This window comes from Pangasianodon hypophthalmus, chromosome 13, assembly GCF_027358585.1.
Source record: "Pangasianodon hypophthalmus isolate fPanHyp1 chromosome 13, fPanHyp1.pri, whole genome shotgun sequence".
NCBI classification, from domain to species: domain Eukaryota; kingdom Metazoa; phylum Chordata; class Actinopteri; order Siluriformes; family Pangasiidae; genus Pangasianodon; species Pangasianodon hypophthalmus.
This window is the reverse complement of record NC_069722.1, coordinates 23,612,356-23,636,878: the sequence shown is the minus strand read 5'-3', so window position 1 is coordinate 23,636,878 and position 24,523 is coordinate 23,612,356. Positions and strand designations below refer to the sequence as shown.

Below are 24,523 nucleotides of genomic sequence, written 5' to 3'. Positions count from 1 at the left end.
TAATAACCGAGACTGCTAAAGATTTTACTGTTGTATTGTTTCATTTCTAAAAGCCTGGTTCAATCTGAAGTCTACAATACAGAACAGAGCATGAGGGCATAAAAATCATGGCCTAGCTGCCAATTTGGCGCTTTCAGATTAATAATATTTCCTGCATGAATGATTCCACGTCTTGTTGGTTTTTATTTTTAACACAGACTGGAGCCGACAATGAAACACAATCTGAACTTAATGGAATATAAAAGAGGCTGTAAAATGATCCGCTTTCTTTTCTTCATTTGTAACTGACTGCCAAAGTAGCATGTAGCGTGTTATGTCTTGTAGCTCTGAGGTAATATCCAGTCTCTGTGAAGACACAGGGTGGGCAGAAATAAGAGTGCTGTGAAATTAATGTGTGACTAATGTAATAAACTAAGTAAACATTAGCTAGCTAACACATACTGAATATTTTTTAAGAAGTTAGCCAACTGTTAGCCAAGGTGAAACTAGCCTAACAATAAATCAATTCATTTTCACTAACAAACCTAACGCTAATCTAAGCTACCTACCTAACTAATTTAGCTAACATTAGATACCTACTTTGTTTCCTTTTAGTTAGGTTGCTAACATAAGTATTGTACAGTTGTACAGTTAGATAATGTAAATGTTTTTGTCATTACAGGTATGTTCTATAAAAAAATTAGTAATTTATATAGCATTTATTACTTAAACGTTAATCATTTCTGAAATAATTTGATTAAATTTTGGTTTTGCTAACCAGCCAGCTAACATGAGCTAACCTAACAGGATTTCTAACAGGATTATTAAGCCATATTAGCAGTTAGCTAATTAGTTTTAATCAATTTCACGCTAACAGTGAAAAAATTTCAACCCCACCTACCTCAATGTAATTTCTAGTAGCAGTTAGCTAGTTAGCTTGATCACTTTAATCACATTTAATCTATACGGGTTTATATAAATGCGCTCGTTATAATACATTATCGTTTCTGCACTATAGTAACAGCTCGTTCACAAGGATTTGTACGCTGGAAGCTCCAGATAAATGGATTAAACAACATGTGTGATCATTGATATGGTGAAGGAGATGTTTATGTAACATTTATGGAAGGAGTCTCCAGTGTCAGCACTTTGTAACTGTCAGAGGTTAAAGCCGTAACTTTATGTTTTCCACACAGGAAAGTCTTCAGTTGTTTTCTGGACGTTAAATGTACATTAAATGTAACTATAAACAGATAAAAAGTACGACATGACATTCTTTAATAAATAAAACATTGTTAGCTTTGGCAAATTGCTGTGGTAGAAGAGGAATGAAACATTTCATCACATGCTGTTATAGGAAAATAATGAACTTTGGAATAGTGGCAGTGACTCCTCTTCATCACTCCATTCCACGCTGATTATTTTCCTACAACAGCATGCTCCCACCTATGCCATATTTCTCATTTTATATAAACAATGTTCTACCAGTAAAGATAAAGGGATAAACAGGAACCTTTTAGCCTTCATGTCTACATTTTGTGCAGGAGCAGCATTAAAAATAGAAATGTAAAACAAAAAAGGTTCCTCAGAAACAGGATGTTTCGATGGAAGAGGTCGCGATGAGACAATGCTATATTTGAAATGTAAGGATTCCTGGAAAACTGCCATCAGGGAGAATCCCTTAGATCCTGTGTTGTAGGTTGAGGTCTCGCTACATGTTGCTGAAACACCAGATGAGGGGGTTATGGAGGTTGTGCGGTGCTCGAAAGAGGCCATTTCCTTCTGTAGCGCGTGTTTTGGTTTTCCGGAAAGTTCAGCATCCTGCTTAGCTGATAATACTTCATAATAGCAAAGCCACATACATTAATGCTTTAGGTCTGATTATCTCTTTAGAGCTGAGGATGCCACTTTCAGCTGATATTAGAGATTAAAGGAAGAATGGTATTGTTGTGAAACTAGATATAGCCATAAATGGTTTTGCATTGTTAAGCTAAATTTTACGTTTATATGCTTGAGGCTGGCATTCCTGTCAGTCCAACTTCTATGTAAAAGTGTTGAAAGTTGACACTCAGAATTTAGCACAGTTACACGAATTGTAAAAAATAAACAAACAAACAAAACAAAACAAATAAATAAATGTCACTACAAAGTCTGTTAGCTAGCTAGTTTAAGTCACTGTTAATTCCATACTTCATTGTTAGTATTTTTTCTTTGACCTTCCTATAGCCAGGAATCAGAATGTTATAAATTGTACAGCTTACACACACACAAAAAATGTGGTGTTCATGAACATCCAGTTAGTCCAGAAAACTGTTCAGATCTTATATTTCGCTCCGGAGTTTGTGTCAGTTTACATGTAACGTGAACCTTGATTGAACAGCTTCAAGTCGTACAATCATTGATGGGTTACTGCGATTTTATACATGGTTTAAATCACTGCACATGTTGTGAAACTGAAACAAGAAAGTGATTCCAAAACAAATCCATACCTGAAGACAAGCAAGACTAGGCATTTGATTAGGACAAAAGTAATGGTGCCCTATAGAAGAAAGAAGAGTTTGTTTGTGTCTATTGGTAGCTGATGAGCTGCAATGGCTGAGCTGCATTATTGGAAGATTTAGCGCAGGTGGCACTTTGGAGGCACTTTTTCATCTTTTAGTCATCATTTTGTCATTTGCCTTTTTTATGGAATTTTGTAGGCATGGCTAAATGTAAATCAGCTGTGATGTGAATGTTGGAAAATTAATGACTGATTGGCATTTATCAAGATACACGGTTATGTAGAATTTACGGTTCATAGTATTTTCATGCTAGCCAACTGAAAAAGACAAACAGAGCAGGATGGGAAGATAGAAAAAAGACCAAAGATGGAAAAAAAAACACCTATGGTGTCAAGTCTCTTAGAAATAAGGGCTAAATCTAGAACCCTTAAGGGTTCTTCTGGCCACACTTTCTGATAGGGAAAAGCTTTGGAGAGCTCTATACAGAACCCGTAAATCATTCCCTAAAGGAACAAACTGAAGAACCTTTAAGAACAAACAAAAAATGTTGTATAAATGCTTATGGTGGCAATTCACTTCAAAATAAGGGGTAAATCTAGAACCTTCAGGGGGTACTAAGAGGGTACTAGGCACCCTCTCTGATTATAAAACCGTATGTACAGACTATAAGTAGGAGATCTTAAGTATTTCCATAAAAACTTTAAGAAACATAAAATGGGGGAAAAAAAGTCTTTTGTTGTCGAGTCTCTTACATGATGAAGAGTAAATCTAGAACCATTAGGCATTCTTCAGTTTGTCCCTTTAGGTAAACACTTTATAGGGTTCTTTATAGAGCCCTACGTTGGGTTTCTCCGTCAGAAAGGGTGACAAGTAGAACTTCAGTAGAAGGTAAAGAACCTTTAACTAGTCAGAGATCGAGGAAATATTGAAATATTAGAGAATATTATGCTAAGCAAATAATAAAAAAGCATTGATTATGAGAGCAAAAAAAAAAAAAAAATTACACAAATACCATGATGTATCAAAAAACCGTGATATTGTTGTTGGTTATCGTATCTTGAATCATTTTTCATATCGTTCCACCCCTAACTTTGGACTAGCCAATTTGGACGAATTCCAGTGAGGGAGTGAAGGAAACACAAAGCTTGGTGCTGTTCAGCTCTAAAAGAAAGTGAGAGAAAAGAGAGAGCGTGTGTGTGTGTGTGTGCGTGTGTGTGTGCGCTCGGCCCCACTTCCTCTGCTGACATACGGCATTACTCAGCTCACACTTACTCATTTACTGTAAAAACAGGGAGAAAGCAAAAAAAAGGCAAAACGCAGTGTATGGGAAAGAGCGTACTTGTGCGTCTGTGTGTGTCAGTGTGCGCTCCAGCGTGTGTGTGCGTGTATCGGGTGTGTTCAGTGGGCGTGTGTGTGTGTTGTGTTGTGCGAGAGCTTTTTTCCTGTTGGACATTGTACCTATCAGAAGCAGAAGGCAGGGCCGGCCGAGAGGAAAAGCAGTTCTTCTTAACGCTGGACAGGGTGAGTCTGTGTGTCTTCACCCCCCACACACACACACACACACACACACACACACACACACACACACACACACTGGCATTACGAGGAAGTTACAGAGCTACATTCACTGCAGGAGAGTCAATGTTGTGTGAATTTCATGCAGATATTTTTATCCTCCCGTCTGAAATTCAGAAAATCATGTAAATATTGTGAAACAGGAAAAGTCAGCGTGTCGAGAGCAGATTCAATAAAAGGAGTTTTGTGTGTTTTTTCTTTCTTTTTTTTTTATGAAAGTGTGTTTACGTCTTCTATAACTTGATAAGTTATAAATGTTTGCTCCTTTGCTGATGGTCCTGTTGCTCCTCCTTCAGAGCATTCGCTTATCAGTAGTTGAGGAACATTTCCATTTTCATTTTTCCAGCTCACTTTTTGAAAAAGAAGTAAAAGTAAACGTTTTTTTGGACGGGAGCTTCTCTTGAGATTCAGCTGAACATCTGCTTGGACTGTGTGCTGAATGAACTCGATGCTTGTTTCTGTTTTAACTCCTTATTTTCAGTTCTGCTTCCTGAGCTGCTCGGCTTGGCGCTCATTTTTGACTCCTCCCCCTTAAAAAAATTAATTCTGTGCTATGAAAAAAATTTACATATTTTTTATTTTATGTATTATAGTAAAATATTAATAATATAATATAATACAATGTCAGTAATATAATTATTATTGTATAATATTTTAACATTATTTTCTTTCTTCAAGTTTTACTTTTTATTTTTATTTTTTGTTTTAGTTTTTGACGCCTCATCTATGACTCCTCCCCTTTTTCAATTATTTCTCTGCTATAAAAAAATAGCAAATATTATTTTATTTTAAATCACAAATATTATTTTATGTTACAAATATTTTAAAAATATTTTTTATGTTTTATTTTATATGTTTGTTCCATTTTTATCTAATTTTTATGTTCACTCTGAAAGGTCGCGTTTCCTGAGTTGTTTGGCCTTTGACTCCTCCCTTCTTTTTTTTTTAAATAAAAAATGTTATTTTAACTATGATAATAACAATGAAACATTAATATAATACACAACAAACAACTCAAATATAATACAATTTAATTTAATATTGTTAAAATTGTAGTTGTTTATTCTTCTTTGAAAAAAAATATAAATTATCCTTTAATAATCAGTATCATTGCGAAATACAAATTATTCTAAGAATTATTTAATAATGATAAAGTTTAATTTATGTTTCACATTTTTCATATCCAAGGTCGCTTTGCAGTTGAAAAAACTTGGTGATTGTGAGAGCATTTTCTAACCATCAGTTATGACATTTTGAAAATGATTTTTTATAGTAATTATTATTTAATACTAATAAGGGTTATATATATATATATAGTATATAGCACTTCTCTCACTTTACAATTCGGAAAAGTTGACTCATGGCCTAAATGACACCTCATAATACCACCAATATCACACACACACACACACACACACTCAGGGTCACACTATTGACTGCTTTCTGTCCAACTGCTGTGTGAGGATCAAGTGAAGGTTTAGATGCGTTAATTAAATTAAGCCTCCACGTCCAGAACCTCTTCCTGTGTGGTGGTTGATGGTTGGTGAGGAGGAAAGCGATACTCCACCACTCGCCTTGGGAGATTTCTCTGGCTTCCCTGCATTCTCTGGCATCGACAGTGATCGGGTTGACATGCCGGTTTCATTAAAACCGAGTGGCAAAGGAGACACTCAGTGGTCATTTCGGGTCAAAAGCGAGCGCATTGTATCTTCTCTTTCTTTTCTGTCTCTACCTCTGGCTCTCTGTCTTTTGTTTCTTCTTTGTCACAGATGGCAATACTTCTCTTTTAGGTGGTTAGCACCATTTCTAAAAACCTCAACTTGCTTTTACTATAGCACACACAAACAACATGGCAACATATAGTGTCATAAAGTGTCACAAAGAAGCTCATAAATGACTGATCCCCAAGCCAGCCTTATTTTCTTGGCCTTCCAGTCACAGCTCAGCAAACGTTTCTGTCCACCATTGCCTCAAGCTTTCAGTGAACATACTTTGAAGTTAACATCCCAGAAATAGTCAGAATGCACCACATCAGATATGTTGTGTTGTTTTCTACTCAATTTAAAGCCAAAAAATAAATGTAAAAGTCTGACTAGTTATGTGTACGATGGATGTGAAGTATGCATGGGAAATGTTTCTCTTTAGAAATGCATGTTTATGTAAAAACGGGGTTTAGCTAAACTAAGCTAACATGTATTCCCAAATTTGTTGTGCAGGAAGTTCTAGTAAACTAGATAGTTAGCTAGCTAACATAGACCGAGCTGATAATGGTAGTATTTGGTGTCTGTTCAGCGCTGTTGAATTCTCAAGTTGATTAATTTTCTATAACAGCAGCTCAGTTTTGCAGCTGCAATTCACAGGTTTATATTAACACACTCGTTTATCATTTCTATAGTAACAGCTCGTTCAGAGGGACTTGTATGACGGATGCTCCTTATAAACATATTAATATGGTGAAGTTTTCTGTAGCTTAAAAGTAGTTAACTTTTTTGGATGGAGTCTCCAGTGTCAGTGCTTTGTAACAAAGCTGTAGCAGGTTTTTTTTTTTTTTTTTGAGTTTATGCTTTATGGTTTCTCGGTAACATGGCAAGCTGCTTTAACGTAAGTGACAACAGGGACGTTGTTTCATTAAATGCAGCTATAAACGATTGACATTGTTCTTTCCTAAACTAAACATTGTAATCGTTGACAAACTGCTGCAGTAACAGTAACTTGTCGTTGATTATTTTCCCACAACAGCACCGTCGTGTTTTGTTCTTGATAAAGTGTGAATCAGAATCACCGTCATATTCACAATCTGACCTTTGAGTCGGTTCTCAGAGTTAACATTTGCATTATGGGACATTTGTACACAAACAGATGACAAATGAACTGAGTGTAGAACTTCATTATGTGGCCTTTGGGTGTTTTTGGAGAGATTCTCAGTGTGTAAATGTCACCAGTGCATAAGCAGAACAGCAGTTTTCGAAGTCTGAGATGGTTTTTTAGAGTTCCTGAATTCCGACGATGAACTTCCTCTTGCTCAGTTCATTGGTGAGGACGCTCGTTTCCTGGTAGTGAGTTTTTCCATTTTTATCCTGTTTTAATTTCTGTACATTTGCATCATGATTCTGACTAGAAAGTGGAAGGCAGTCTGAAAGCAAAAGCTGTGTTAGTTGTTAAATAAAGGTGTAGATGTTGAGGGCAGTTTAGCAAAACCACAGAAGTAGCAGAAATAGCATTCAGTGTCCACATGTGACCCAGTTCATGAGACTGAAGTGAGGAATTATTATCATTGCCTGAAATCAGTGGTGTCATATAGCACTCAGTGTATTACAAAGTAATTTTTACTTCGACAAAAAGTGCATCTTCCAGAATCTTCCATGCCTCCCAGTTCTCCCTCATCGAGGACCTGAAAGTCAGTTCACGGTTTCATATCTATCTCATTAAGTGGAAGCGGGATGTTTTATTCTGAGCGATTTGCAGTTTTGCTCTCAAACAACTTTCCCGACCTTTTCTCTGCGTCTCACACGTAAGTCGTGGTGGTACAAATGTAATGCAGTGAGACGCACAACAGAAGTCATGCAGTGACCAACAGGTTGTAAGCTCCTCTCTTTCAATATAGGCTGGTTTTATCGTGCAGATCTGGCAACCCTGACTCTTGCACCTTGGATAGTCTAATAGAAGAGGCTTGTAATATTGCTAATATCATGTTGCAAGACGGGAAGTAAATTAAATTGGCTCAGCGTGGCACTGAATTGGTTAAAAATGCAACCAGGAAGAGAGAGAGAGAGAGAGAGAGAGAGAGAGAAAGAAGGAGGCCCACATCACACTTAGAGCGCTGTCTGTGGTCATACACAACCACACGCACACACACACACACACACACACACACACACACACACCCCGCCTGTATAACTGACATCCTCAGCACATATCAGTTAAGGTAAAGAACAAATATGTCTCGTTTCTGTTTCTCTTTTCACTTCTTTTAAATAATCATGAATTCATGTTCTGGATAAGCTTTGCTTCTTTTTGCAAGATCTCTAGACTTTCACTGCTTCCTCAAATTTGCAATCGTTGCGAAAGTGCTGTTCTCATTTCAGCTGCATGTGTGTTAAAAAGGCCTCTAAGGTCGTTATTATTCATCGTGCATCTCACAAAATGTGCGATTCCGACAACGAACCTCGTCCTTTCTTCATCTCAGTGTGAACTCTATAGTCTGTCTCAGGGGCCCATCTGGAAGAGGGGGAGGAGGAGAAAGAGGACGTTCTTCTTCCTCTTCTTCTTCTTCTTCCTCTTCTTCTTCTTCTTCTTCATCTGCCTATAGGGTAAAAACAGCATCCATACATGGCTGCACTCAGGCACCGATGCTCCTCCAGATCATATAAGGACAGTGGAAATTTATAGACAGAAGAAAAAGTGTGTGTAAAGTTGAGCACGCACTTCGTGAAGCTGCACAGACGAACCTGGTTTCACTTCATGTTTAAACAGTTAAAGAGAGGAGAAGATATTTATTTTCCCCCCCTCGACTCGTCAGTGCAGGATTTTTTCCTGCAGGTCCACGGTTGCCTGGTCAGGGCTCGATACTGAATCTCCAAAGTAACATGGCTAACATCAGACACACTCGTCTCCATGCTCTGGAGCTGTACACTCTTAAGAGGGGGTCTGTTATTCCTCAAATAGCAGTATTAGCTTCCAGAAAGCTACTAAATAGTGAATTATGCATGAAATAAACCTGAGGTACTCATCAAATGGCCAATATCTTCTTGATATCAGGGGTTGGGCGCTAATACAATGCTAATACATGCCATAAAATAACAAGTTTTACTTCTGGCTTTGAGATCATATTTTATGGTGCAAATGTATTTTAATTTGATTAATCTCTCAGTATTAATGTTAGTAAAGATGCCTGTAGCTTTCCTTGTACCTTTTTACAAGTTTTACTTCTGGCTTTTAGCAATGCGTTCTGTGTATAGCTGCTAGCAAGGAAGTTTTGCTAGCATTAATTGTTACTAGCTCCTATTTAGTTTATTACAGGGAAGGGGCACTGCTGTCTTTTTCTCGTTCCTTTTCTTTTCTTTTTTCTTTTCTTTTTTTTTTTAAAATAAATATTAGTGTATAGTATTAGAAGCTCCTGATTTTTGTTGTAGTTTGTTCCGCTAAAACACTTGTTTCTTTTTTTCCCCCTCAGATACATAGTAGTGATAGTTTTTTTGCACACTTCACATTTTGTTGTTGTTGTTAATGTTGATTTAGAGGAAGGCTAAAAGCAGTCATTGTCTTACTAAAGTGGTAATATTAAAAAAAAAAAAAAAAAAAGGAAATGCAGAAATGCCTGGAAATTGTGAGTTACTCATCAGATGTAGGAATTTTGTAATACATGAGCAACTAGCAGCGATGAATCCGCCCTCAGGCCTGCCATGTCTAGATCAGCAGGGTTTTGGTGGTGAGGTGGGCGATATGACAAAAATGTCATATCGTCGTTCATGATGTATCAGGTTATACAGGTTTGCTAAGAAACGTCCAGTAAAACTGTAGTGTTGCATAAAACAAATCTGTGAAAATTTGTGCTTTATGATACTTTTATTCTCGTAAGTCTAGAAAAAATAAATGATTTTATTTAATGACTACAAAATAAATGATTTAACACTGAAATCTGTATAATAAGGAAAGAATTTTAAAGATTCATTAAAACAGTATTTAATGATGTCTGCAAAAATAAATAATTTAACACTCCAAAATTGTAAAAAATAAAACAAAACAAATGTGTCAAAATCGTGTAAAACTGCCTCAATGATGCTTTTGTTTAATGTCTACAGAAAATAAAAAATAAAAAACAATTTACCACTGAAAAGAAGGAAGAAAATCTGTAAAATCTTAATAATTTTAAAGATTTATTAAAAACTATGTTTCATTTTTTTTTATCAAATTGTCTACAAAAACAGAATATGATTTAATACTAATAAAAAGGGGGATAATAAAATAAAAAAAATTAAATAAATAAAATAAAATTGTAAAGATTCCTAAAAAATTTGTTCGATGATACTTTTATTTTATGTCTATACAATTTATTTATTTAACACAGAAAATGACGAAATTTTTTAAATGTAAAAACTCATTAAAAAAAAGTGCTTATATTATTTTTATTGAATGTCTACAAAAATAGATTTTAAATAAATTTAACACTGTAAAGGAGGAGAAATTTTATTTATTTATTTATTTATTTGTTTGTTTATTTATTATTAAAGAATTTTATTATTGAAAAATTTATCACAAAAATGGCAATATCTCAGAAAAGTCTAGGAAATATTTTATCACAGCACCAGAACCATGAGTCAGAACTGTAACTTCTGATCTATAACTTCTCCATCTGTACACAACATCAGTTTATCAGAATGAGATTATAATTTTTGGCTCTCATGGCCAGCATAGATGTTTGCTAATCCAAATGTTTCTCCAAGTTCCTCATGGACTTGAGAGGGTCTTTAAAGAAATTGTGCTTTTATAACTAATTGCTTTTGTAGGATAATTACTCATTCGCCTGGCTCTATGCTCATCAGGGGTGCGATGGCGGCTTCGGCGCTGCACAAACCAGTGTGATAAAGGAGAGGAGAGGAAAGGAAAGGAAAGGAGGGATGGCATGGGGGAGGAGTGCTGTGGTGTGGAGGAGAAGAGAAGAGAAGTCCTCTTTTGGATTAGTGTGAGCTCCTTGGCAATCTGCATGTGAATGAGTGTGAACAGCTTTAGCCGTTAACCCCCTCCTTCTCTCTCACACACACTCACACACTCACACACTCATGCTCAGAGAGAGAGAGAGAGAGAGAGAGAGAGAGGTTCATTAGCACGCAGACTTAACAGTCAGTGCACCTTCTGGGAGCAGGACGCCAAAGTTTGTTGTGCAGAAACAGGACGAGAAAAAGTTTGGGAGAGTGTGTGTGTAGTGTCTGTGGTCTCTGTGTGTGGTGTCTGTGGTGTCTGTGTGTGTGTGTGTGTGGGTTGCTTTTCTCTGCTGATTTGCGAGGAGAGGATTTGTGAATGAGAGAAGGTAAGAATCTGCTATCCTGTGAGATTTCTGTCTGTTCTCTAGGGTTTTGCCTATGGCTGAGCATGCTGATAACAATGCAGCAACACACACACACACACACACACATATACACACACACACACGCACTCAGGGGGAGGGGCGGTCTTCTCTAAGCATTAGGTTTATTTTGATGTTATCGCTTTTTTTCTTTTGTTTAGCAGTACGAAGAAACAGATTTGTGAGAGTTGTAAACATTGCAAGCTTTCATGCTGAGCATTATGGGTAGTTTCCTCCGTGTATCTTACAATCAGATGCAGTTCATTCATGGGAAATGAACTAAAACTCAGCAGTGGACCAGCAGGAAAGATAAACATGTTTCCGAGTCATTAGCGGCTCTGTTTATCGCTTTTATAGCGTAAGAAGTTTATTTGGCTGTGATTTAATCAAAGAGACACATAAATTATTTAATCTGGGACTGGATTATACCATCAGGGAGGATTTTTTTTTGGAAAATCAAGTCAAAAAGTGTGCAAGTTTTGACAAAGGTTGAATAAAACATACAGCAAGTTGCTTGCTTAGAAATGTTCCATTTTGCACCAGGTTTGAATTTGTTCTTTGTAGAATCTTACAAGGTTTTATTTTTGAGAAAAAACTAAGCTAAGATTGTTTGTCCTTTGAGGAACTTCTTTTTCCCCCAGAGAGAGGGACTGAATTAGCATAGAAAACGTGGTGTTAGCATAGCATTAGAAGAATGAGAATTCCTAAAGAATTGTCTTCCATTGTTTGTACTCAGGGAAGCATGACTCTCTGAGCTAGTTCAATTCAATACAGTTTTGTTCGATAAGCGCTTTTGACAAGACATAGTGTCACGAAGCAGCTTTACAGAAATCCGGATGTAGATTTAAATCGCTAATGAACGAGCCGAGATGATGTGAGGAAGAAAAGTTGAGAGGAACCAGTCTCAAAAAGCAAACCCGTCCTCTTCTGGGTGACGCTGCATAGTGGGATGATAAATCGTTACTGTATACAAGCGTACAAACAGTACTAATGCTGTTAAGTTTGACCTAACCTGGAAGTGGAAAGTTGGAACATGGAATTATGTCATTTGCGACCTCCGTACATTCAAGCTACAAAGTCGGAAGCATTCATTTTTTTGTTAGCAACAAGCTAGCTAGCTAACTGTGATGAGTGATGAATATTTTCCTCGTGAAAACAGCGAACTGTAGAGTCAGTATTACAGATTTAACAAACAAATATGTGTGTATGTTAATCAATCTAAAGCAAATACCTGTATATATACAGTATAACTTCCGAACTCTGACTAGGAAGAACCATCAGAATTCCTACTCAGGAACTCGGGACAGTCTACTCAACCCTGAGTTCAGCAAGTGACGTCAAATCAGCATGTAAACTAGTAATGGAGGCGTCCATGTTATTTTTCTACTTTGTATGTCGAATTCGTTGAGTTCGAAAATTACGTCATTCCAACCTGCGAATTACGACTTACAAAGTAAATCGAATGCACCAAAGTTAGCACATCTTATGTTTTAAAGTGTTATACTGTAAATACAAGTATATGCATTTGAAAATAACATAATTTCAAATTTTCCAACTTCCGGGGTAAGTCGAATGCAGCTTTTGTTTAGTGTTGATGCTGGGAGAAGCCATGTTGATTTGACGTCACTTGCTGAACTCAGAGTTAAGGAGACCGTCCTGAGTTTCCAGAGTTCGAATTCCGACCGATTGGAGTACCATTTTTCTTTGGTTTTCCAAGTTACAAGTTTTAGTTGAATGTTGAGACTTAAACTGTTTTAGGAAGTGGAAATCTTTAGTGTATTCATGTCGGACCTTCCACACCTGCAGAGTCACGAGTGCAGAAACTGCAAACAGGAGCAGAGCATCAGGAGTAGACATAAATAAAACCCGTAACTTTCCGACCTCGGACTAAGAAAAGCCAAATAAAATAAAAACTTTCTATTCTTAACTTGGAATTTCTATACAGAAAGTCGGGAAGGTGTCTTCAGCCCTGAGTTTTATCAACATGGCTGCTCACACTATCAGCAGTAAGTAAAAGTACCACTTCTGTACTATAGCAGTGTTCGCTTTAGCTCAGTCAACATATCAGAACAGTAACTGGTTAAATCTGTAATTAAAAATCTATACATTTTTCTGTTTTGAGACAGTCAATACATCATAAATATTAAAGTTATCACTCATAACCTTATCAGTAACTTTAACTGGCTAGCTAGTTGCTAACACAAGATGTCCATGTTTTTTCCCCCACACTTTTTTGTAACTTTAGATGTTCCAAGATCAAAATACTACGTAATTCCAAGTTTTCCAAGACTTAATTCCAAGACTTCCCTCTTCTGAGCAAAAGGTGCATGTAGCATTAAAGCTAGCGATCAGCAGGTTAACAGAGATGCTGTTGAGCATTTGAGCTAAAAACCACTTCACTTTCAGCTGCTTGGATTGTATTCTCTGTAAATTGTAAGTTAACTTTGGATAAAAGTGTAAATGTTTGATATGGAGCTTACAGTTTCAGGAGTCGTAGTAAACGATCGTGAGTTCATCCTTCGTTTAATGTTCTGTTTATATACTGAACTGTAAAACACAGACACGTCAAGCCGACTGTCACTCGTCATTTTTATGGCCCTGTATCATCATGGTGGTTTCTTTCAGTTATCTGGGATAAACAGTCTGATAAAGAGCTGCTTTAAAGCGTCTACCTCCGACTGTTACTAGCAGACAAGATAGAAACTCCAGATAGCGAGCGGACTTTGACAGAAAAGGCTTAAAGTGATTCTTTATATTTTCAGTATGATCATATGTTCAAGACGGCGTGGTCATGTGGGGGAACTAGAGCGACCCTACACTGTGCACCTGCTGTGTGTCTGTGTGTGTGTGTGTGTGTGTGTGTGTGTGTGTGTGTGGGGACCAAAAATCCCTAAATGTCCTCACAATGATAGGATTGTGTCAAATGTCCTCACAATCACCAGGTCCTCACAAAATATATATACTTTTTATATTAAAAAAATATATAAATAAAAGTGTTACTGAGGTTAAGCTTGGGGTCAGATTTAGGTCTTGGTATTAATTAGTTAATTATTTCTATATTTATTTTATTATATTATAATTATAGTTGTAATTATATTATATTTGTGTCAATGGAATGTTCTCACAAAGATAGCAAATGAGTAAGACCTACATTAATTTTGCCCTTTATTGGTTTTTGATGAATTTTGAGTACTTATATCATAATGTATCGTAAAGGTGAATGGTAAGTGTGTTTATAGTTTGGGCTAAAAAATAATTAAAAATGTAAATATCCCAAAAAAAAAAAAAAAAAGGCTAAATATTGTAAAAATTGGGGTGTGTGTATGTGTGTGTGTGTGTGATGAAAACCAAATTGTTAGACTAAATGATATGTTTCGATGACATCATCTAAATATAGTAGCTACATTTGCATGCAGCATAATAATCTGTTAATACTGGAACAAATTGTTCGATTGGAATGAAAACCGAATCAGGAATAATCAATTCATGAATCTGATTAGCATAACAGTTGTAATTTTTGCATTTATTCAGGGCTTGAAACTTTATCCTGTTGTTCGTTGACCAATATGGCCTCCACAAGGAAACAATTTATCCTACAAATTTTCATATTTAGTGTTAAAAATAATTGCTGATGGTGGGATGGGACGGTAACGGGTTTGATCTCCAGACGAGAGCATTTGCTGGGTGTTTTGGTTAACTTTCTAAGCTAACGTTACCTTCTTGAGCTTGTTATTATAATAACAATGATGCTAGTTCAGCAAGTTTACATTTTGTGTCCTTGCAAACACAGCTACTGATTACGAGTAGTTTGGCTTAAAGTTTTTCAGATGTTTGGATGTAAACATGTGGTACGTGGTTCTTGGACTGTTCTCGCTGTGTTTGTCATTGTACTGTGTTTGTCATCCTTGTGGCATGTGTATGATTTGTGTCGGTCCTCGGAAAGCAGAGCGACCAGCGGCTGATTAAACACAGACACAGGCCTGCACTTTTTCGATCCCAGTCTTCACGTTTCTCTTTAATTGCTCAAACACTCATTTTTTTGAGCAGTCGTTCACGTCGTGTCAGTCTGTTTGTCTTTCTCATGCATCTGGGAGACAAAGCCATCCCTCTTTTCCCACAATCCCGTCTGTTTGAGACGATCCATGTTTGACCACATCTATTCTCCTGCATTTTTTCTATATTACTGACATGCTACAATCTCCATCTCTTTCTCTTTTCCTCTACTGTGATATACGGTATGACGCAATGCTAATCAGGTTGTTAATCTGAATCTGAAACTCTGCTCAAGTAACTGTGTTACATAATACTAACTCTTTGAAAACAGGTCTTGAGATTCATAATTTTAAGTATTTTTGAGACACTTTTGCTAGGTTTCTTTTCCCGTTCATAAGACAAGCATAGAAAAATAAAATATAAATATATTTTTTGGTGATATTCTCCTAATTCACAAGCTCATATGAACATGAAACACGAATTCAACCACATTTTTCTTCAGCGGCATGACATATTTCTGAGTGAAGGGGCATATTTGAGCAGGTGGGACTTTGGTTTTATCCATTGGAGCAGTTTGTGGAGAAATACTCGCAATCATTTTACTTAAGATTTCACTTCTAATGAGAAATAGCTGGTGTAATCACAGGATGTTCGCTCTACTTTCCCCAAAGATACTTTATTCCGTCTCGCCTAATGGGTGTTAAGGTTAGGCGGATATCGTCGGCATATGTTGGTAACCTGGTAGTGCGGGGACGAAGGCTTTCTGAAACTGTTTTCATACCGGTACCTTTATAGATATGACTCATGACACAGCAAGGTATCAGGGCAGCTGTATTCTGCTTCGCATACACCTGGTGTGTCTCCGTTTGGTACAATTAGTACCCAGGCAAGAATCCATTCATTCATTAAGCACTTTATCCTGCTCAGGGTTGCTGTGGATCCTATCCTGGGAGCAGACACTGGTAGAACACGTGCAGAAACTCAACGCAGACTGTAACCCAAGCTCAGGGTCGAACCTGGGACAGTAGGGCAAGTAGTGTAACCAAATTCAGCACGGGTACTTATTTAGAGTACGGGAAATTTGGCTATGAAAATATCTGTTCTAACCTTCTTTCACTCTAAACTAAATGGAGTTTCTGTGATATCTCTACAGCAGAATGTAGCTTGCAGATTGTTTCCTGTTTATCAGTTTCACACCTTGCTTGAGTGAACATGATGCTAATCTGAGTCTCTATTTCCAAGAGATATTATGAAACAAATAAAGCGACACTGTACATTAATGTGTGGCTCATGACAAGTTGATATGACTGTACAGGTATGGCGTTAACTAGAACACTCACAATCCTAAACACCAAGGAGACTGTGGATGTGTGAGCAGGCCTGTTTGCACAGCATGAGCAAAGTCTTATCAAGGAAGTGAACAACATCCTCACTTCCTCACCGCCCCAGGCGCAAACACGTTCCACCATAACACATTTCTCAGCCAGAGACAGAGATGTTAGTCCATTTAACGAGCAACGGGATTGTGCCTGGAGGTAGGCGATTATGATTCAGCAGATAATCATCATGTTTAGAGACCGACACTTTATTTTCTTTATTTTAGCACTGGAGATTCTAGAAACTGTGGAAGGGCCAAGCACTTTCCTGAAAAATGTTTAGTGCCATTATGTTTTTCAGAGCACATCAACCAAATGTATGTTTGTACACAATGTATGCTTTGTAATTAATAGCAATAAGACTAGTTTGTTAATTCTCTAATCAAGGCTAGTCTAGACAACTAGTTTTAAATTGGTTTAATCCAGACTAATGCTGGTTGGTTTATAAAACTCCCAAATAATGAGTTTACCAGCCACAAAAAGTGTTATTGTCTTGTTAGAGGAAGCATCATGTAACTGTGGCATGATTACTTTGGTGCTGCACTTCCAATGCCAACAGCATCCCTGAACCTTCAATCGTTTAATAAAGTTGCGTGTACAAGTTGGCGTAGGCCAAACCAAACTAAAAAGCCGCCAGATTTACAAAAAGTTTTGCTGATTTGTGTGCGCGTAGGTTGATAAATGCCAATCAGACGGAAATTACCGAGCATATTCACGGAACAGCTGATTTACGTTTAGCCACGCCCACAAAACTCTATAAAAGGTTATGCTATCGGTGTGTTTAGGTGGAGGCTCAGTAGCACCAGGCATTTCCTGGAAGCATGTCAGATCATCCTACACGTCCTGTAATGCGTTGATGCACATATGAACTAACAAACAGCTACACAGCTTGTATGTAGGTTAAAGAGCAGTCGTGATCTGAGGTCACGATGATTTCTTGGCTTGGATAAAAGCTTGAAGGATTAGATCATCTGACCGACCACATTGTCTCCTCTTTGTTTAAAAAAGTATTTTATATCATATATATCATATATTATGTAAGCACCCTTCCAGAATGCCATGAGGATAAGGTGACATAACTAAGGATTTGTTTTGGACAGCTTTAACATGCTGACTTTAGAGGTTCCTAGCAGGATGATGATTGCCTGCTAATCCTCTTAGCACACCAGGCAGTCTCGAGATAGACTTTACTGCTACACATAAACATTAGCACTGCAACGCTAACTCATCTTCTATGATGGCTAATTGAAAAAAAGTAGTAGTTAAAAGTAATGTATAAGTTTGTTAGCTGCTAGCCATGTATGCCTTTATGCCTTATAATCTGATTTCTCGTAGTTGTATCATGCTAACCTCAGGTGACCTGTCAATCCTCTTACCATGTGAACATTTTTCTTAAGCATCAATACACGCTTACTTTTATGCCTCCCAGTGATGGCTAAGTCAGCCTAGCCGCCCGATTAGCTTCTGTGCCTCAGAGGACGAGCTCTCAAGAGTGAACTCTGTTCACTCACTCTGTCCTGATTTCTCAAGTGCACTCAATTGAGCTGAACAAACTACAGCTCAAACCGCAGAAAACATTTTTTTGATCGATTCCTACTGGCATGCTGTGCAAAGTTCACTGAGCATAGCAGGTGATTTTCATGCTAGCCCCCCGAGATCTGTGGAAAGTGTAACTTAGCAAGCGAGAGGTGAGCTTTCAGATTCTGCTATCTGTGTCCAAAACAAAGCTTCGCCGCAGCTATATTTCCTGCTGAGATGCCAGTTTTGCAATGGCAGTTATTCGCAATAGCTACCAAAGTCCATGGAAACAAATTTCAGATGTTTAAAAAAATCTTAATGGTACTAAAGATTTGTCATTAAATAAGCATTCAGAACAGTCATGAATATCTTAAGATTTAATTATAACTAAAAGCTAAAAAAAAGTCAAAATTTTTGTCTGACTGGAACTATGGGCGTCATATTACGTAATTATTGACAGCGAAGGCTCCTCTGCAACGTAAATTCGTGAACAGTGTGATAGCTAGAAAATAGTGATATACATAGATCTCTGATTAAGTACAACTTCTTCACGCTAATTCCACTTTTCTCAGTACTTCTTCATACAACTGTATACAACTGGTACAGAACCAAAACTGTGTGGAGAAAGCTAGCTAACTAACTAAGTAACTAACTAACTAATGTCCTGGTAAAGTTATATATTGAGAAGTTTATTTACAGTTAAGTAAAGCACTGAGAAAATAAAAACATAAACAGAGATTTGGATACTAAACTATCTTGTTGTCTGTATTTGTGATTAATGCGAGCTAATGGACTGGCAGCTAACTAGCTGGCTAATGGAACATGAACACAGACGTGTTTTCGATTTGCATTTCATGCATATTGATAACATTGTAGAGAAGATGTCACAATGTTCCTAAACAAGTTAGATATATATTTATGTTTATATTGTGCAGTGTTTGTAAAGATTATTTTAGCTAAACGTTATGCTAACATATAACGCCTTTCTCCGATCACAGAGACGGTGAAGGAGCTGGACTTGGAGCTGGAACAGCCCGTCCGGATGGAGGAGGAGAGGGAGGTGGAGCTTCAGGTGGAGGAGGAACATGAGGTTGAGAAGGAGACCCCTTGCCTCGTTGAGCCCAACAGGCAGGGCGTCATCAGAGGCAGTGACCTGTTCGGCTACGTAGGCATCGAGGCCGTTCTGGATCAGATGAAACGCAAGACCATGAAGTCTGCCTTTGAGTTCAACATCATGGTGGTCGGTGAGTAATGTATAACATGCCAAGTGGAGCGGCATGCGTTTCAACCGGGACTAATAGGACATATGAGTTTAACTTATGCAAATTCTATACTATGACCTCACAACTTCAATTTGCATAAGGTCATGAAGGTAATGTGGATTACTGCGATATTGCAATCGTGGACAGAATTCCTCAAAACCTCTACACATGCTAGGACGTGATTTGTTGAGTCATAGCTTCCCACAAGTGATGAATACATGCTTTCCAGAATGGTGTGAAAAAGTTTTGGCATCTATGACTCAACAAACTTAGCAACATTTGGGGAGATTTCTCCATCTAATTTTATTGCTAAATCACTGATTAGCTTTTTACCGTACCAACAAAATGAAATCAAACAAAATCAAAGACAAAATTAGCAGCACAGGACCACAAAGGCATGCTGTGGTGTGGTGCATTTGTGTGTGTGAGAGCAATGCGTCTACCAGAGTAACACTGAGGTAAACACAAGTTTCACATGTAGACAGGAAGGTTGAGGCATGATGGAGGGGAAGTTCAGTGGCAGGTGTACAGGAAACGCTGGCTCGACGTGCATAAAGCCAACGTCTAGAGCTCAGCTCTTTTTCGAACCCTAACATTAACAGTGATTAGACATAAAGGAGTTTATTCAAGCTGCAAAGCTCTTGTTGTTGGTTTCTGGTGGAAAGGTTTCTTCTCCAGCAAGCTGGTCATTAGACACTTGTGTAATTAGAGATTTCATTACATTAGATAAATGACTGTGTGTGGGGAAATTTCAAAAAATTCTACAAATGAATCACCCTGGTTTCTTCAGAACGTCTGTACAAACTTAGAGGAGCTGATTCATCCTATTCCAAGATAAATGTCTGTGGTGTTTTTCAGCTTTCCTGGTGATTTTGAATTTTTGGCAGTAATGGTGCCAAAAAAATTTATATGTTAAAAAAAAGCAGCTACTTCAGTTATAGGTTACAGGTAGAGTCTGTGAAATTTGAAAGTGGTTCTAGACCTTTTGTTTTAAAAATAAATTTAGCAAACTCTGATTCACAGTACAGGTTTGCAATTAATCTGTTTTTTTTAAATTAATTAATTTTTTTAATTACAGGAGTCCATTTTCACTTTTCTCTGTAACAAATGAACACTAATAATTAATAGTACTATTTTCAACGAAAGATCTTTATCTGTAGCTGCTTACGGTAAATCAGATTTTGAAAAAAAAAAAAAAAAACTTTTTCCATTGCCTCACTGCAAAGCTTTTGGCTTTAACCACTAAAAAGTGACTACACTTTGGGTCACAGTAACTGAAACTAACCGAATATGAATACAGTATTCTGAATTAACAGGTTACGTGCTCTAAACAGATACAGACACTGACGAATTGTAGACGGACTATTCATTTTTTATTTATTTGTTTTTATTTCCTGTGCGTTTGAGTGTTTGCAGGGGTTCATATTGAATGTAAAAAGAAGATAGGGTTCATATTAAATTATTAAAACAAAACAAAACTTCCAGTTTAGGCCACACCCATTTTGGGTTTAAATCCTTATTCTGTAACTTGGACAGTGCGTAAACTTAAATCCATCAACTTTCCAAGATTCGATTCTGTCTCTCTTGCTTTGAAACACATAAAGGTTAGTACTGAAATGGAGACAGCTGGACTTGCATGAGGCTCTCGCAGACGTTTTGCCTCTCAGCTTGGGTTCTTGGCCAGGCATTCTCTCTCAGTCTTTAGCTCCTAGCCATAATCTGGGGTGTTTTACTGGACGACTGCCCTGTTCAAGATCACCACGCTATCCACCTCGAGCCAATCAGAGCTCAGGAACCTCCCAGTATGAAGTGTGTGTGTCTAACCTAATTAAATGCCATGGGGTATTGTTGTGCTGTCCGGTGCGTCCAACACCCGGGATTTATGATCGGATCAGTGTAGCAGTGTATTCAAGCCCACTTGCGCTCTCTCTCTCTCTCTCTCTTTTCCTCTCTCTCTGTTTTTTTTTTTTCTTGGCCAGGGTTTTGCTTGTGCTTTTCATTCTTCTGGCGCTCCTCTGGTGTGAAAATAAAGAGATATTTTGGCAAATCCCTTAAAGAGCACATGAAGACAAACTCTGTATCTTTTAGTTGTTTTTCTGAAAACTTTCATGGGACGTGGATTTGGTTTACGGTTTTCACCTGTCTGTACCTGGGGTGCCAATAATTCTGGAGCTGACTGCATTTCTGATAGTGTACACATAATGTTGTGCTGCACTGGTAGTTTATGATGTCACAAAACTATTCTTTTAATCGTTTTATTTAAAAAATAATTCAGCAAAACTTTCTTTCTTTCTTTCTTTCTTTTTCTTTTTCGCTACCTCCATTTCTTTCTTTCTTTCTTTCTTTCTTTCTTTCTTTCTTTCTTTCTTTCGTTAACTTTCTTTTCTCTACCTTTGCTTGTTTGTTTGTGTTGTTTTGTCTGTTTGTTTGTAGCATTAGAGGCATATCCCATTTATTTCCATGTACAAGCTAATCTATTCTCTACACAAACTAACTCTCTCCAGAGTTACAGTTCCCTTTAAAAAAATTACAGACTGCCCCTTTAATGCTTGCATGGCCTTGTGTTATGGGTCTTTTTTTATTATCCTGTTTCAGAATGAAAGATTCCAGAAACCCAAGTTTTTTGGGTTGTGAAGTGCATTTTAAATACTGGAACATCAGTACAGAATTCCCTTCGGAAAATTCCCACACAGCTCCTCCTCCATCAGTCGATTTGCTGTGCTCTACTGCTCCACTGAAGTGTGATAGCTACAGCTTCAGCTGCTTGTTAGCACGGTGCTACGCTTCATGCCTGCTGCTCTGGACGCATATCAAAGCCAACCGGCTCTACCATCTCCCTTTTTGGTTTTCTTTTTTTTTTCCTCTTTTCACTCACTTTCCCTTTCATCACTTAGAAACAGCGGTCAAACAGTGACTCATCCAGACTGGGCTAGTTTCTGGAAATTATTCTCGACCTCATTTATCACTGAACCGCTTTCTCTCTCTGTCTCTGTCGCTCTTTAAAAAAAAAACTTAAAGCTTAAAAATGTTTTCTGATGCTGTATCCCTGTGTGAGGGAACTTCCTTTTGTCGCTAGCTAGTTAGCATAATGCAAATGAAGTCCTGTGAGATCCCACACCTTTTTCTTTTTCTTTTCAGACTGTTTCTTTGTTGATGTTGTTAGCGGCCTTTTAGCATAATTCAATTATTCAGCAGCTCACTGCTGTTTACTACCTCACGTTCATTGTTATCTTTTCTTGGATCTCTTCTTCTATTAATTAGCATAATAGAGCTAGCGCAATGCTAATGAACTCATTCAATGCTTTTAAGTCACATTTATTGTTAGCAGTGTTAGCAGGTCTAGTATAAAGGATCTTTGCATCACTTTCTCGTGTTTTTAGTGGCTAAAAAAGGTCTATTAAGTAATGGGCTAATGAATGAGTCGCTTCTCGCTCTTGGGTCTTTTTAGAGCACAAAATATTAGCATAAGGCAAATTAAATGAGTCAGCAGTTTATTAACCTCGACATCACCCTCACTGTTAGCCTTTTAGAGCAACATTTAATATTTTATTCTTTATTTTCTTAAAGTCTGTTTAGCACAGTGAAAATCTTGCTAATTAATCACATTCTTTATTAGCATGCCTAGCATTTCTTTAAATTGCTCAGCACTTTCTTTTCTTTGGGAATTTTAGTGGCCAGAATACAATTATTAATGGGTTAATTAATTAGCTACCACAGGCTCAGGTTGATTGTTAGCCATGGAGCCTTGGAACTGTATTCCATCCGTGATACATTCTCTTGACACAATGCAGCTAGCATAATGGAAAATAAATTAGTCAGCAGTTAGCAGTCATTGCTGGCCTTTTTTGTATCATTTAATCTTTTCATGATCTGTATCATGTCTGTATGTCTGTAAATAAAACCAAAATAAACTTATTCAGTACCTGGTGCTACTTAATGATCATTTTTAGCTGTGCTAACTTTTCTTCATATCAGACAAACACTCCTTTATTTCTTAGGTCCATTTTAGTGAGGGCTAGCAAATAAAATTAGCCATGTTATCCATGTTAGCTTTGTTAGGATTTTTTCTTTTTGTGTGTATTTTAGAGGCCTCTTAGAGCAATACAGTTAGCATAATGCAAAGTAAATTAATCAGGAGCTAGCTTACTACTACTTCACAGTTAGCCTTTAAAAAGTATTTTCTTGGGTCTTGTTATTGTTAGCAATGCTAGTGTTTCTTCCCTAATGTGTAGCATATTGGAATTACTTTTGTGTCCTACTAGATAAATACAAATTAATTTCATTAATATGTTGTTGATACTAGCTCATGCAGATTGTTAGCCATTTTTGTGTCCCTTTAGAGGGCTCTTAGCCCAGAACAGTTAGCATAATGCAAACTAAATTAGTCAGCAGCTACCTTGCTACTACCTTAAGCTCGTAGTTAGCCTTTTAAAGTATTTTTGGAACTACTTTCATTGTTAGCAATCCTACAGTTTCTTCCTTATGTGAAAAATCTTTAATTTATTTTTTCTTGTGTCATTTTGTTATTTTAGTGACCTGCTAGAATCTCATGTCACACTGATTGCTAGCCATGTTAGATTTTTAGATTTTGTATCAAAGCATAAAGAACAAAAGCACAATGCAGTTAGCAGTTAGTGCTTTAAAGACTTGTGAGCTTTTAAATCACTTCTTTGTTAGCAGTGTTAGCAATTCTTCCTCGTATGAAGCATCTTTGAACATTTTTCTTTTTGTTATGTTTTTATGGCAGAATATAAATGAGGTAAGTGAATGAATTAATGAATGAGTCGCTGCTAGGGTTAGTTTCTTTATGATGAATGCAGTTAGCATATTAAAAATGCTTAGTCATGCTAGCATCATTCTGATGACTTGATGACTTACCTGGAAATCTGAGGACTATTGCTACATGGTTATAAATCAGGGTAATAAAGGGGTATATGAGAGTATTCGTTTGTAATGAGCTGAAAGATCATATTTAGCTTCCAGGTTAATCCTTAGTTTACTTTGCTTTGCTAAATAGCACTTCTTTTCATGCTCTTGGACAAGTTCCAGTGACTGCAGTGCCATCTCAGAATCCTATCAATCCCACAGACAGACATCGAATTGTGTTTTGGGATGTGTTCGATGTTCCTGGACCCCCTGTAGACCAACAACACAGTGGGGTGTTTGGGGGGGAAGGTGAGGAGCATGGAGTGTCAGGTGTTAAATGGTTTGAAGAGATAGGCTGTGAGGAGAAATCGACACACACAAACACACACA

The 24,523-nt window shown here is 37.3% G+C and overlaps 1 protein-coding gene across 6 annotated transcripts in view; it reads left to right on the top strand.

Annotated features, from left to right (window-relative positions):
- septin12 (septin 12) overlaps positions 1–24,523 on the top strand; it is a 70,183-nt gene that overhangs the window by 30,508 nt on the left and 15,152 nt on the right. The window contains exons 1-2 of one of the 6 annotated variants that reach the window (XM_026947076.3): positions 3,663–4,001; positions 19,004–19,249. In XM_026947076.3, coding sequence (XP_026802877.1) covers positions 19,048–19,249 — 202 coding nt within the window. In that variant the 5' untranslated portion in view covers positions 3,663–4,001; positions 19,004–19,047. Of the gene's footprint in view, positions 1–3,662; positions 4,002–7,836; positions 7,981–10,704; positions 11,083–13,087; positions 13,125–15,670; positions 16,647–19,003; positions 19,250–24,523 lie in introns of those variants that run through there. The other 5 variants (XM_026947077.3, XM_026947075.3, XM_053239071.1 and 2 more) reach the window with 5 other exon arrangements.